General features: G+C 40.7%; 1 protein-coding gene across 15 annotated transcripts in view; it reads left to right on the forward strand.

The window, feature by feature from the left end:
- The window catches only part of CDON (cell adhesion associated, oncogene regulated), a 113,944-nt gene that overhangs the window by 68,164 nt on the left and 31,133 nt on the right, over positions 1-14,647 (forward strand). For 14 of the 15 annotated variants that reach the window (XR_013442548.1, XR_013442550.1, XR_013442549.1 and 11 more), the window contains 6 exons: positions 1,192-1,481; positions 2,792-2,966; positions 4,812-4,940; positions 8,468-8,671; positions 10,431-10,612; positions 11,630-11,735. Coding sequence is in view for 9 of the 15 variants with exons in the window: in XM_078058786.1 (XP_077914912.1) it covers positions 1,192-1,481; positions 2,792-2,966; positions 4,812-4,940; positions 8,468-8,671; positions 10,431-10,612; positions 11,630-11,735 (1,086 nt within the window). In the remaining 6 variants the exon portion in view is untranslated. The remainder of the gene's footprint in view (positions 1-1,191; positions 1,482-2,791; positions 2,967-4,811; positions 4,941-8,467; positions 8,672-10,430; positions 10,613-11,629; positions 11,736-14,647) is intronic. The other variant, XM_078058788.1, reaches the window with a different exon arrangement.

The raw sequence follows: 14,647 nt of genomic DNA on the forward strand, positions 1-14,647 counted from the left end.
CTTGCTTTGGAAATAAGTAAATTCTTCTTTTATTTTTGCTAGTCTTATTTCATTTCTTTCCTCTTGTTGAATATAAATTGTTTTGCTTGTGTAGGGTAAGTATTTTAGTTATCCAACAGCCCCTTTATTTATTTATTTTTTAAGATTTATTTATTTGAGAGAGAGAGAGCGAGCCAGTGAGCATGGGTCGGGGGGTGCAGAGGGACAGAAGCAGACTTCCCACTGAGAGTGGAGCCCAACGCAGGGCTCGATCTCACGACCCTGAGATCATGACCCCGCGATCATGACCTGAGCCGAAACCAAGAGTTGGACACTTAACCAATGGATCCACCTAGGCGCCCCTGCAACAGCCCCTCTATTATCTCTTACAGTTCTGTGGGTTGACCGGATGCAGCTAAGCAATTCTGCTGGCCTTGCTTTGGCTCTCCTATGCTGTTGCAGTCAGATGGCACCTGGGGCTGGAACAGCCAAAGTGGCTTCATTCCTATATGTGTGGTGCTTTTGTGAAGGCTGGAATCCCCACCTGCCTCCCCTTCCTTCCCTCCATCCCCCCACACCTCTGTAGTCTCTCTGCATGGCTCGCTTGGCTGTCTGTATAGGGCAACACAGAGAGTAGTAGTGCCAAGCCTTCTTAAGACTCACGGCTGGAAGAGCACAGTCTTACTTCTGCCTTCCATTGGTTAAAGCCAGTCCTGGGGCCAGCCCTGATTTAGCGGGGAGGGGCCTGCCCGAGGGTGTGAATACTGAGGGGCTGTCTTTGGAGACTGGCTGCCTAGTAGGTAATAGCCTAACTCTTGACTGTTTGCTTACTATTTAGTTCACTTTGTCCCCAAGGGAATGCATTGTTTCATTACCAACTGGAGTTAACGCTCCGTGTTCTTCAACTTAAAATCTTCCGAGGTTAAACTAGCAAATTGTTGTAAAAAGGGAATACTAGTGTAGAGCAAGGAAAAATAACGTCCTTCAAGTCACTCAACTACTGCATCATGTAATTGATTTTTCAGTAAGAGGTTGCTCCTGGAGGTTAGATGTTTCCATGAATTACAAATTGAAATGTTAACTGTTTTCAGTTCTTGGGCTCAGATTGTCAGTATCCGTGTGGGCATTTAGATCACTGTGTAGAAAATGCACTGAAAAAAAATAATGAATTTCCTCAAGCTCTCTCTTCTCTCTTTCTCCCATCCTCTGCAGTTCCTTTTGAAACAAATACAAAAGCGGAAATGGTCACAGCTTCCAATCCCACTCAGAATGATAAAAGAGATGATTCAGAAGCTGGATTATTGAGCTCCTTTCCAGTGAAGGAACACTCTAGTGCAGTGGACTCAGCACCAGAGAAAAATGCTAGTGCTGCCTCGGTCCCTGACGCCCCCATCATTCTGAGCCCTCCGCAGACCTACACAGCTGATACGTACCACCTGGTCTGGAGGGCGGGGAAGGATGGCGGGCTGCCCATCAATGCCTATTTCGTGAAGTATCGAAAGGTAATGTCTTCTCATTTACCAGCTTTCTCTTTGCATGCCTTAACATTGTGTTGTGTAACCCATGCTTATTATCTTTGACATTTATGGAACAGCAGGAAACAGAACAGGAGTGTTCTAGGACTGTGAGTTTGGGAGAGCTATCCTAGCAGTCTTGCTGGATTTACCAGTCTTATAAAAGCAGTAAGAATAAAGTTTACATAATTTCCCCCAAAATAGGAATTCAAAGAGCCCAGTGACTTCCTGACATTTTTTATCAAACATTTTAACCACTTGGGTGTAAAGCTCTAGAAACCACTTTTTAAAAAGTCATCCCTTCCCTTTCTGAGATTAGTAAAATACAGTTTATTTAGCAAATAAAGCAGTTTCTTATTAGAAACCCCGAACAAGTCCTCTGGTGTAATCTCTGACGGTTATTTTTATTTCAAGTTGTCCTTCTTCATTGTATTGAAATCTGATGTTGTTTGGTGATTTATTTGGGTGAACCTGATCCTCTCAGTTGATTTTTCAGTGTTTATTCTGCCAGAGGCATGTATTAAAGCAAAATCAGAAAATCTGCTCTCTTTGTTTAATGAGACTAGTAAATAAACCAGAGATGCCCTCATATTTAAAATACTTTTCTTTGTCCAAGCCATTTTGGTACCCATCATTGAATAGTAATACTTTTAATATCTGGAAAAACTAACATGGTGATATTTGAAAGTTTATTCACTGTTTCTAACCTGATGATTCCAGGTGAAGAAACTTTCACTGGGATTCTTAACCCACACAAAAACTTCCATGTGATACTATTTCCTGGTTCCATTAACTAAGACACAGCAGATAGGATCTTTTTAAAATGTATTTCCTCTAATACATGTGGAAAGTGTCAAGACATGAAGAATGCTGAAAATAGATAATGGATAATTATAGAATTCATATGTGCATACATACTCTAATTTATTATATATTATCATTAATACAGATTATTATATACTTATTCTATGCTTCTCTTAGCCCGGTAAGAAAGGACTACTGTTTCCTTTACTAGTAAAGGAAGCAAACTCTGGGAGATCAGATAACTTGCTTGAGGCTGTAAGTTAATGGTAAGTAGCAGAACTAGGAGTCTTTTTATTCGTAAGAATTCCTAAGTTCTTGCTATAGGTCTCCTGTTTTTTAGCATGAATAGATATTATGTCTCTTTGACTTCCAAGGGTATATTTCGTACCAAAATTCATCTGAAATTGATTTTCTCAAATTTGAATGGAAGGTTTTTGTGCCCTGAATCTTCTTTTCTTTTTTTTTTTTTTAATGGCATATTTTCTCTTGAGTAGCTAGATGATGGTGTTGGCCTGGTGGGAAGCTGGCACACGGTTCGAGTCCCAGGAAGTGAAAATGAGCTCCATTTAACTGAACTGGAGCCCTCTAGTCTCTATGAAGTTTTGATGGTCGCAAGAAGCGCAGCAGGTGAAGGGCAGCCTGCCATGCTCACCTTCCGAACCAGCAAAGGTGAGTATCACCTTCCTTAAGAGGAGTGAGCTGGCTGACTTGATGTCATTTCATTAGTTAAGTGTCCTTTTGGGTCATAGAGATTCTTATATATAAATTCACTAAATAATTTTATTATCGTACCTTTTTTGGCCATGCATGTTGTATTATTCCATCCCATCCAATGTTCTACAAATACTTCTGAGAGTTTATGATACGTAAGGCATTAGGGTAGGTGATGCAGGGAAAACAAAGATGATCAAGACAAGACCCACCCTAATGGTGCTTCTGCTTTGCTAAGGAGGGTAAGACACATAGATAAATACCAACTACAAGGCAGGATTTCAGTTCTGCTAATATTTACTGAATGCCTTTTATGTGCTGGGCAGTATACAAAATCGACAAAACTCCTTGCCCTCATGGAGCTCACATTCTAGTTGGGAGAGACTTACACCTAAGTTATAAGTACATTAAAAAGTGATGCATGCTGATAAAAGAAATAAATTAGGGGATGGATATAAGAAGTGGATGGGGTAGCAGTTGGCACAATTTAAGCAAGGTGGCCAGAGAAGTCCTCAGTGAGCAGTCAACAGTGAGCAGAATGTCCAGGGTGAAGTAGTAAACCACATGGATATCTGGGGAAAGAACATCCCAGCTGATAGATTAGCAAGTGCAGAGACCCCAGGGTAGGGTGTGCTTGATGTACCCTAGAAACACTGAGGGGGCCACTGTGACAGAAGCAAAGTGAGGATGCTATAGGGGAGAAAGCTCAGGGAGATGACAGAGTGGCCAAACCACATGGTGCCTTGTCGACCCTGCAAGGACATTGACTTTGACTCTGAGTGAGCTGGAAGCATTGCAAGGTTTGAGCTGAGTTATGACACTGTCATGCCCTACTGTCATACCCTACTGTATGTTTCAACGGGGGACTCCGGCTGTAGGGTAAGGATAGAGTGGAGGAGGGCAAAGGTGTCAGCAAAGAGGCCAAAATATGACAAGTAAAAGACTTAGAGAGAAGAGGCCAGGGGAGTACAAAGAAAGGATGTTCTTTCTGTGGGATAGCTTGTTGAGGGTAGGCTTGATTGAAAAGATGCCATTATAGCTTAGACATAAATGGACGAAAAGACCAGTGAGTAGAGAGGGGAACGGGACAGAGGAGTATTTTAGTATGGCACGAAAATAAAAAGGAGGTATGATCGAGAATAAATTTATTGGCTTTTGGAAAAGACCCTTTCATACTAATTATTGAGTCTAGCTAGAAAAATAATGAATATTTCTTATTTGAACTGTATTTTTTTTCTTTTTTTTCTTATTTGAACTGTATTTTGAGTTTTCATAATTAGTCCACAGTTGTTTATAGAATCTGACCTATAAATACTGAATAATAAGTATGTATTTCAGTTTTACAATAATCACCCATTTTCACTTTTTGCCTCTTGGAATTTTAAAACTCAACATAATAATTTTCCCATAAAGAAACAGAAGCTCTTTAAGCATGAATTTTATGTTTTAGAATTAAGAAATAGGTAGAAGAAAAATGGGTGGATCATTTGAAAGCCTTTACTCTAGTCATTTGGCTTTTTTCACTTTGTGGTGTTTATTCTGTGTGTAAATGAAAGTTAGCCTGGTGAAGAAAGACACCTTTTAGTTTTCCCTTAAAGCTACTAGAAAAAGACAAAGTAATTTTTCAAGTTCAATTCCTCAGATGAGCTAAGTATTTGCAATGTAGGTCTTAAATTTAGACACTGTAACAGAGAAGCTCTTATATCTATATACCAGTTGAGTTTTATAGTATCTTTTCTTACTCTACATATACACAGAAGTTTATGTTGCATTAGATGAGTGTACGTCTTCTAACTTTTCCAGAGAAAACAACCTCGTCAAAAAACACGCAGGCTTCCTCTCCCCCCATGGGCATCCCTCGGCGCCCTGTTGTTTCAGAGGCTGTGGACAACTTTGGAGTGGTCCTTACAGATTCCTCTAGGCATAGTGGAGGTAAAGTGGAGAGTCTTCATTTTATTGATTTTGTTTGTTTACCAATGTAACTGACGTGTTTCAAATTATTGGAGGGATGGAGTGAGAGAGGGTATTTGATTGTCATTCAGATTATAGCCTACCATATAGCTCTTCCAGGTCCTATTTCAACCATTTTTTAATGCCCTGTACTCAGATCTTGGTAACTCGGTGTCATGATTGGTATTTAAGGTAATAAACGCAGATTCAAAATGTTCTGATACTAAGGTTTTATAACTCATAAAAAGGATTTTTCTGTTTTTCTCTCTGGCAAAGAAACCAAATTTATACTTTGACTTTTTTTTTTTTTTTTTTTGGTGACTTATCAAAATGTATGGTGGTACCTATAGTAAGGTTTAGTTTTTTTGACCAAACGATTACATGCCATACTGTTTTATTGCTATATCTTATCAGTGTCATACTCCATTTTATTGCTGTATCATGCCAATTGTATGGTTTTAATTTTTAATTTTTTAAAGATTCACTTATTTATTTTAGAGAAGGGGAGGGGCAGAGCAGGAGAGAGAGGGACAAGCAGACTCTCCGCTGAGTGCAGAGCCCAATGCGGGGCTCGATCTCAAGACCCTGAGATATGACCTGAGTCGAAACCAAGACTTGGATGCTTGACCAATTGAGTCACCCAGGCGCCCCCCAACTGAGTGGTTTTCAGATGTCATAGCAATACAGTTTTCAAATGACTTCTTTTTAGTATTTAAATTTCACATTATCAATTCTGCAATTACAACATAATGTAACTTTATGTGACTGTGTTAATAGGTGTTAGGAAGACATCTAGGGAGGGCTTAAAATTTCATTGCTCTGAGAATGTTCAAGCTTCTCTTCCCTATTTTTATAGTCTTTCATGAATTGGTCTCAGACAAAAGCAAGTCATAACATTTGAACACCTTCTGGAACCCCTCTGCTTCTTCAGTGTCATGAGCCTCTTCTGCTTGAGTACTTTCACCTCTGAGGAGCAGTTGAGCTACCTGAAGCAGATTACTTACATGGGTATCAGCTTTATCTGAATAAAGCTGCCCTCTGAAAAACAAAAACCTTATGATTTGTTTAACATACTCTGGTAGATAGGGACTAAATGCTGTTGCAGCGGAGGTAAAGTAAGTCTTGCCTTCAGGGAGTTTAGAGCATAGAGGATGACCTAGACAATAAGTCAATAACCATATAGGGGGTAATATAGACAGATGAACCCATGATAATGATTTGGATTCATTATACCCGAGAGTCTACCCTCAGTGTTAATGGGATCACAAGAGGATTATGTAGAGGAGGCAGGTAGTGGTAAGAGAGGCTCCCTCAGCTAAGCCTCGAAGACAGGACCGCTGTGAAGACAAGAATGGATGAAGGAACAGGAAAAGAAGTTCTAGGGAAAGACAGCTCCTATGCAAAGAGATGGATGATGGACATGTTGCATTTCATTTAGAGGTGTGGAGGTTAGAGAATTGGTTTGGTTTGACTGGTTGCAGTGAGGAGTGACGCCAGAGTGGGGGGAGGCAGGTGGGTACCTTGTATGATGTACTTCCAATTTCAGCCTTTCAGCTATGAAGAACTCTAAAGAACTTTAAGGAGAGGGAAAAGGGGAATGGCTGAAGATGATGCTAGAGAAATAATGGGTGGAGTGACAGTGTAGATGGAGAAGGACAAAGGGAATTGAATCCATACTGAATGAAAGGGAGAAATGTGGTGACTCTGGGCTGGGGTGGCCAGGGACCATTTACCAAGATAGGTAATCAGGATTTTTAGGTGCAAGTTATGGATTCAGTTCTGGAAGTTTGGAGTTATCTGGGCAGATATAGCTGTTAAGAAGTGATTTCTTGAATCTTCCCCACAACCTGATGAGGGAGATAGCCTATCAGTTTTACAGATTAGGAAACTGGAACTCATGGAGGTCATACAGCTTTGCCTGAGGTCATCCAGCAGGCATCCAGCAGTTCTTCACATTTGGATTTTTAAACTCCAGCTTGTCTTTGTTTTATGTCACATGCTCTTTCTTTTAGATCTTGAAGATTCTGCTCTGTAGAGATTCTTTTCCCTAATAACCTTTTTCTATTTGATCTGTGGTGTTTGTTTTTTGATAAGTTTTAACCTTCTGTGAATCAGTTTAAGGAAGTTGTTGGTTATCTAGAACCAAAAAAGAGATTCACTAACAGTTCTATTCATTCTGTTTCCATTGCTTTCTAACTTGAAAGGAATACAGTAAGTATCATTCAAAAGTTGCCTGCTTTGAATGTTTTCCTCTTTTTATCCATTATGCAATTTGTTTTTAGAATGCCACCATTTTCTCCATACAGGTACCATTGGCAACATCATTGTGTTCTTCCCCATGTGTTCGTGTTCGGGCTAAAGAGATGTTGAGACAGAGTGGTCTTGCTTAAGGAATGTGGCACAGGCTGGAGAGACAGGGCTCCCTTAGCATAACCATGGCCCGGAGCTGGTCCTCCTCCTTCAGCTCTGGACACTTGATTGTTAGCCAGCCCAAAGATAGTATCCTGAGACCCAGCTCACTTGTACAAAATTCACAGGGGATGGATGTAAACCAGAATGGTGATTAACTGATTTGTACTGTAACCGTCGCACAGACCAGATTGTTTCTATCAGCATTCTTTCCTTGGAGGAACCAAGTGGGAAGCCAGTTATAACCACAAGATTGCTTGGTTAGCAAGAAGCATTAGGTACATGGTTTAAATGGTGGATGGACCTACTCCTGATGTTTCTACCTGCCATGGGACTCTAGACCCTTGTGGGCTAGGACATCCCCTCCCCTTGGCAGTGCGAAACTGCTAGACATTGGTTCTCTCATCCCCTTTTTCTGATCAGGTGGATCATTTAATTGCTGAGAGCACTTTTCTTTGTTTAACTACATACCCTGTCTTCTTGCTTTCATCCTGCGCAGCATTCTCCCTTCCCATTAATATCCCTGTTGATTTATTAGTCAAATTTTCTCTCTCTCTCTACCGCTTGCAGTATGTTTTCTGGGAGTAGCATTCCTCTAGGCTTGAGGTGTGTTAAGATAGGCTATGATAGCAATGGCTAATAATCTGTAGATCGTTTGCTGAATGTGTTTTATGTAGCTTAGATGGATAAAGAAAAACATTTAAACAAAATAACACCAAATTTTGAACATTTACTGTAAATTATAACCACATTCAGACTTGAGGCACCGAGTAATAATTACTTATACACTGTTGAGCTATGAATCCAAAGTAGCATGGTCACTATTCTCATTACCATTAACTTTCAGTTTTTTAGAGCTAATTCTCAAGTTTATAGATTATCTTGCTTTTCCTTCCTCTTATTTCCTGTTTTTGGCCATTGCATTGCCCGTTAGCTTTTGACAGAGGGCAGGAAGATAGTCATAATATTATTAACTCTGGTAATAAGTTTGGTGACGAACCTTTAATAAAATGATCCTTGGGATTTATCCCTTTCAGTTTATTTGAGTTATTCTTGTCTCTGACACCATGGGTTATTGGAATGGATGTTTCCGTGTTTAGTTCCAGAGGCACCTGACCGGCCTACCATCTCCACGGCATCAGAGACCTCCGTCTATGTCACTTGGATTCCTCGGGCCAATGGGGGTTCTCCAATCACTGCCTTCAAGGTCGAATACAAACGGATGAGGACCAGTGATTGGCTGGTGGCAGCTGAAGATATCCCTCCTTCCAAACTTTCTGTGGAAGTTCGTAGCTTAGAGCCAGGTAGTAATATTCAAACATTTCCCTTTTTGCTGTCTGTGCTGACTTTATTATTTTTGTTGTTGTTGTTAAGATTTTATTTATTTGAGAGAGAGAGCATGAGAGTGAGAGAGATTGAGAGAATGAGTGGGGGGAGGGGCCGAGGGAGAAGTGGACTCCTCATGGAGCAGGGAGCCCGATGCAGGACTCCGGGATCACGACCCCAGCCAAAGGCAGATGCTCAACCGACTGAGCCACCCAGGCGCCCTGTGCTGACTTTAGATGCATATTTGTAATGATTTTGTATTCTTCTAATTGTTAAAGTAATAGGAGCCTATTGTGTGAAAATTTGAAAGCAAAGAAACTAGAAAGAAGAGAATAAGTCACCCGAAGCCCACCCATCCAGAGATAAGCATTGTTTACACTTTGGTATATTTTTGGTAGCCTTTTTGTTTTTTAATACAAACTGGGATCATGCTGAAAATACTGTTTTGTGACCCCATTTTCCCTATGTTATATCATATGCATTTTCCAGTGTCATTAGAAATTCTTCAGAAACTCAGTTTTTTAATAACCATATATCTACTGTATAAGTATAGTATAATTTACTTAACCCATTCTTTTTTCTGGGTTTTGGATTATTTTTGACTGTCAATAACTTAGAGCGTTACAGTGATATCTTTGTGTATAGGTGTTTTGCTATGATTACATGTTTGAAGAGGAAAATTACTTGTTATTTGACTAAAATTGTTTGATCTAATGATGAATTGCAGCATAGTTATACTTAGTGCTTAGGCTTATGGAAACGAGAGAACACTTAATGCTTCTTTGCTAAGTTTTGTTTCAGCAGAAGAACCCCCCCAACCACCCCCCCCGTCACCCCAGTATCTTGAGGCTGTATGCGGGAAGTTAAACCACACAAGAGAAAAGCAGTAATCACAAATACACTTTTGTGGCTTTTATATGTTTAGGTTTCTTGACCATTTTGTTTATGGACTTTTAGATGTACTTAGCGGCAAATGCCTGTGTTTCTCTAAACAGGTAAAGAGAGGAGCCTGTAGGTATCATTGGGAGAAGGTGACAAGTTTTAAATGTGGGTGAAGCTAAATAGCATTCTATAGACAGAAAATGTCTTCAGAAGCCCAGTGGTTATTTCTGAGCCATCAGGAAACGTGCTCTAGGAGTCTAATTTATTCTTTAGATGCAGAGCTTCAGAAACTCACAATCCTTAGAGTTTTTTTTTAAGTTCTTAGTATGTAATACAAATAAGTGCCTTCTGTTGTAGTTTAGATCTGCTCCTTCTTATCCTATTCTTGGTGAAATCAGAGTGTCATCTGCTGACACCCACACAGCGCCCCTTCTGAAGTGTATTCACCGTATTAAACTTCACTTCAGTTGTTTCTTTCAAGGGAAAAGAACCTAGTTTTGAGCACAGATACTTCAACTAATACTGTATTTGATGGTTATGACTTTAGAACATGACGGTAAAGAAAGTAAACGTGCTCTTCCCTGTTCTCCACCGGCCCCTTCCGTGACAGACGTCATTAATCTCTCGTGGCATTGTCTCCCGGTGACCCCTCATAAGCTCTTGGAATCTGGATCATCATGAACATCCACTGCCGGTTGGCTGGCAAGTGGGTTGAAATCTGTTTACTGCATAGGCTTCAGAGGATGTGTTTGTTAGCGTAGAGACTGGAGCGCGGTTGTCCTATTTTGACTAGCGTACCTTCAGCTGTCATATGGCCAAGTTTTTTAAAAACTGGTTTCTTTCCTCCCTCAAAAGGTTCAACGTACAAGTTTAGGGTCATTGCCATCAACCATTATGGTGAGAGTTTCCGGAGTTCGGCGTCTCGTCCTTATCAGGTGGCTGGGTTCCCCAATCGTTTTTCTAACCGTCCCATCACCGGGCCTCACATCGCCTACACCGAAGCTGTCAGTGATACTCAGATCATGCTGAAGTGGACGGTAAGTGGGACATCTATTCTTTTTTTTTTTTTTTTTTTAAGATTTTATTTATTCATTTATTTGAGAGAGTGAGAGAGAGAGAGAGAGCACATGAGAGGGGGGAAGGTCAGAGGGAGAAGCAGACTCCCTGCTGAGCAGGGAGCCCGATGCGGGACTCGATCCCGGGACTCCAGGATCATGACCTGAGCCGAAGGCAGTCGCTTAACCAACTGAGCCACCCAGGCGCCCAGTGGGACATCTGTTCTAACAAGATGCTTTCTCGTGTGGGCATGTTGACGATCGATTTACTAGTCTCATGACACGATATTATGAGTAGCAAAATGTTTTTAATTTTTAAGTGTTTGGCTGTGTTAACGATCGATTTACTATTCTGATGACATGATATTATGAATAGCAAATGTTTTTAGCTATTAAAATAGTTAAAATTTTCAATAGGAAAATTGAAGGGCACAGATATTTGTCTAAAAGCACATGTGATAAGTGGGGCAGGGTTAAAAATACACTTGTCTCCTCAGCTTTCATCCAAGTGTTAATTGCCCTTTCAAGATTTATTTATTCTTTTTTTAAAGATTTTATTTATTCATTTGACAGAGAGAGAGAGAGAGCACAAGCAGGGGGAGTGGCAGGCAGAGGGAGAGGGAGAAGCAGGCTCCCCACTGAGCGGAGAGCCCAATGTGGGACTCAATTCCAGGACCCCGGGATCATGACCTGAAGCCGAAGGCAGATGCGCAACCAACTGAGCCACCCAGGCGTCCCAAGATTTATTCATTTTGAACTAAATGTCCTTTTATGCCTTTGAACCTTATGAAATATACTACTTTATTTTTGCTCAGCCCAACAGAAAACTAAATGGTCTTAATACCTTTGACTACCTTTGAGTTAAATTCAAAATGGGCATCAAGGATGTTTGCAAAATGAAGCTAGAAAAATATCGCCGCACAGATAAATGAATCTTCACGGCTGTGAAAGTTACATTTATTTTTGTCTTTGACAAGTCTTTGCTTCTCTTTTTTTTAGTACATTCCATCAAGTAACAATAATACTCCCATTCAAGGATTTTATATCTACTACCGGCCGACAGATAGTGATAATGACAGTGATTACAAGAGGGATGTGGTAGAAGGTAAGCCCCCCTGGCAAGCTGGAGTCCCAGTAAAGAGCTTTGGATGGAGAGGGTTTATAAGTATTATGAAAAACATCATCCCAGGTTAAGATAGAGAAGGCATGAAATGTTATGTACATTATTACTTTCACTTTTTCCCAAAGGAAGACCATCTTTCCAATTTAATATATGCAGTTTCTTATATTTCGGTTATAGAAACAGTTACCAAAGTATGGGGGAGATATGATTTTTCAGTAGTTCATCTGAAAAAGAATTTTGTTTTCTGTTTTATTTAAATAAATAGTAACCTGAGTATAAAAGTCACTTGCAACTTGTAGCTATATTTTCTTAAGATTGATTTATTTATTTTTCAGAGAGATAGAGGGAGAGAGAGAGGGAGAGAGACACAGACAAGCAGGGGGAGCGGCAGGCAGAAGGAAAAGCCGGCTCCCTGCTGAGCAAGGAGCCCAATGCGGGACTCAATCCCAGGGTTGTGGGATCATGACCTGCGCCGAAGGCAGACGCTTAACTGACTGAGCCACCCAGGCATCCCTTGTAGCTATATTTAAAAAAAATAATGTCTCAGTCCCCGTTTCATTGAAGTCTGTACTAGAACGATTGTATCTTGAGCATGTAATCCGCTTTTAGAGATGCCGAGAAATTGGAATATACATAGAGTAAAAACCAGCCAAGACAGTGAAAGGGTGTTGAAACCGCCTTTCCCCTGCATTTAAAATCTAATCCAGAACTTTGCATGTGGTCTGAAGGCTGCAGATGGTCTGGCTGGCCCCTGCCTACACCTGCTGCCAGTCTTGCGCACCTCTCCGCACTCTCTCTGTGTCTCTTCCGTGACACACTGGCCCTCTGAGTTTCCTCGTGTGCAGCAAGACCTCTCTTGCCTCAGGATGATGACACAGGGCACTTCCTGCTACCTCCTGTGTTCCTCTTCCAGTGTTTGAGTGAGGTCACTCCACTTTTCTGTTGTGTGCTTAGATGTTACTTCTTCAGATCACCCCCACCGCTATAAATGAGATCCCTTGGTGTAATTTCTAACCGTGGCCTTTGCTGTTCTGTTATCATAGACTTCATCACGGTTGCTGTGTAAGAAGTGGGTGTGTCTGCGTATGTGTGTGGATATATGAAATTATTTACTTTGTCTCCCCCACCAAATATTAGCCTCCCTGTAGGCAAGGAGCCTTTGCTCCCAGGGAGACAGTGTTCGGGATTTATTGAATGAAGGAATGATTGGAGTCCAGAAAGAACAAGGGAATGTCTGGGGATGATGAGGCTGGAAAAGGGACTATGAACAAGCAACATGACAGCTGTCTTCAAATACTGAATGACTGTTAAGTGGAGGAGAAACTCAGCCAGTTGGGGAGGGGCAGCTAAAAGGAAGTAGCATAAGGAAGACCCCTCCAACGCAGCGTTTTTAACAAAATAAGAAACTCCCTAATGTTGGAGGTGTTCAGTAGAAGCTGGATGCTTCTTTCTTTCTTTTCTTTTCTTTTTTTTAAGATTTTATTTATTCATTTGACAGAGACAGTGAGAGAGGGAACACAAGCAGGGGGAGCGGGAGAGGGAGAAGCAGGCTTCCCGCTGAGTAGGGAGCCCGATGGGGGGCTCAATCCCAGGACCCTGGGACCATGACCTGAGCTGAAGGCAGATGCTTAACGACTGAGCCACCCAGGCGCCCCTGGATGCTTATTTCTTGGTGATATCTTGGAAGGGGTTCTTGCTTTGGGAGGAAGGCTTCTTCCAAGGGTTTTTTGCACTCCAAGATTCTGACTCTTTGAACTGCTAACATCCTAAATGGATCATGTCAGAAAATGGCCCTGGGCCAAGGTTATTTTCATATGACTTCTTGACATCAAATACTGCAGATCGTTTTTGGTATAAGTAGCCTTATAATAAACTAGTTTAAATATGCTATATCAGGTTTCTTTAAATATTGTAGCATTCCTTTTGATGTTTATCCAGTGGAATTTCTTTTGTAAAGTAGTAAAAGGTTATCATCTGAGTTTTAATACCTGGCACATGGTAGGTGCTCAGTAAATATTTTTTGAATAAAAGAGTGATTATTTCTCTTCATCTGGAAAAGTAGGAAACAAATCAGTTTCTAAAATCTGCTTTAAACATGAAGAATTGAGGAAATGAAGTAAGAGACTTGTTAGTGGCCAGATATTCTGTGAAGTTAAGATAGTAGCTGTCTTGAGGGAGAAGTGACCTGAGGAAGCATGGGGAGTACTTTTGGGGTACCAGTACTATTTCCTTTCTTGACATAGGTATCGGTACCATGGGTACGTTCAGTTCATGAACTTCAGCAAACTTTTGGGTTATGGGCACTTTTCCATATGCACATTTCACTTTCTAGAAAGGCTATTCAAAAAGAAGAAATGGTAAGAGTTGTTAGTCACTGTCCTAGATTTGAGTCCTAGTTTTAGTTTAGCTGGGTTAGGAGAGTGGGGCTGTCAGACTTCTATTTTTAAACTCTTTTGACAAGGGTTAAACATTTGCTCTAAAATAGTTCTGAACAAGGTAAATGTAAGTAAAGCGAATACCTCGCTCTGTGTGTCTCTCTCTCTCGTCACTCTTTTCCCTACCTCTCCTGGTTCCACTCTCTAGAAATACCCACTGGTGACCAGTTTTTAAAGGATACTCTCTAGTTAAATCTTTGAACTTTTGCAAGCTTGGGGGATGTGAATATAGTGTGTGGAACTGGGAAATTAATTTACAGGAGCTTTTGTGTCTACTAGTAATGTCTGCAAATGTGAGTTTTGCCTTATGGTTCACAGAGAACTTGTTTATAAACTTGGTAGACGGAGCAGTTAGATGTTTAAGTGTGCTTCACTGTGCTGTGTAATTTGCTTATTCCTTATTTTCAAGTTTAGGCATTTGAAATTCTTTTTGTGGCAGTTTTAAACTATTGGCCTGCT

The sequence above is a fragment of the Halichoerus grypus genome, chromosome 11 (genome assembly GCF_964656455.1).
Source record: "Halichoerus grypus chromosome 11, mHalGry1.hap1.1, whole genome shotgun sequence".
Lineage (NCBI taxonomy): Eukaryota > Metazoa > Chordata > Mammalia > Carnivora > Phocidae > Halichoerus > Halichoerus grypus.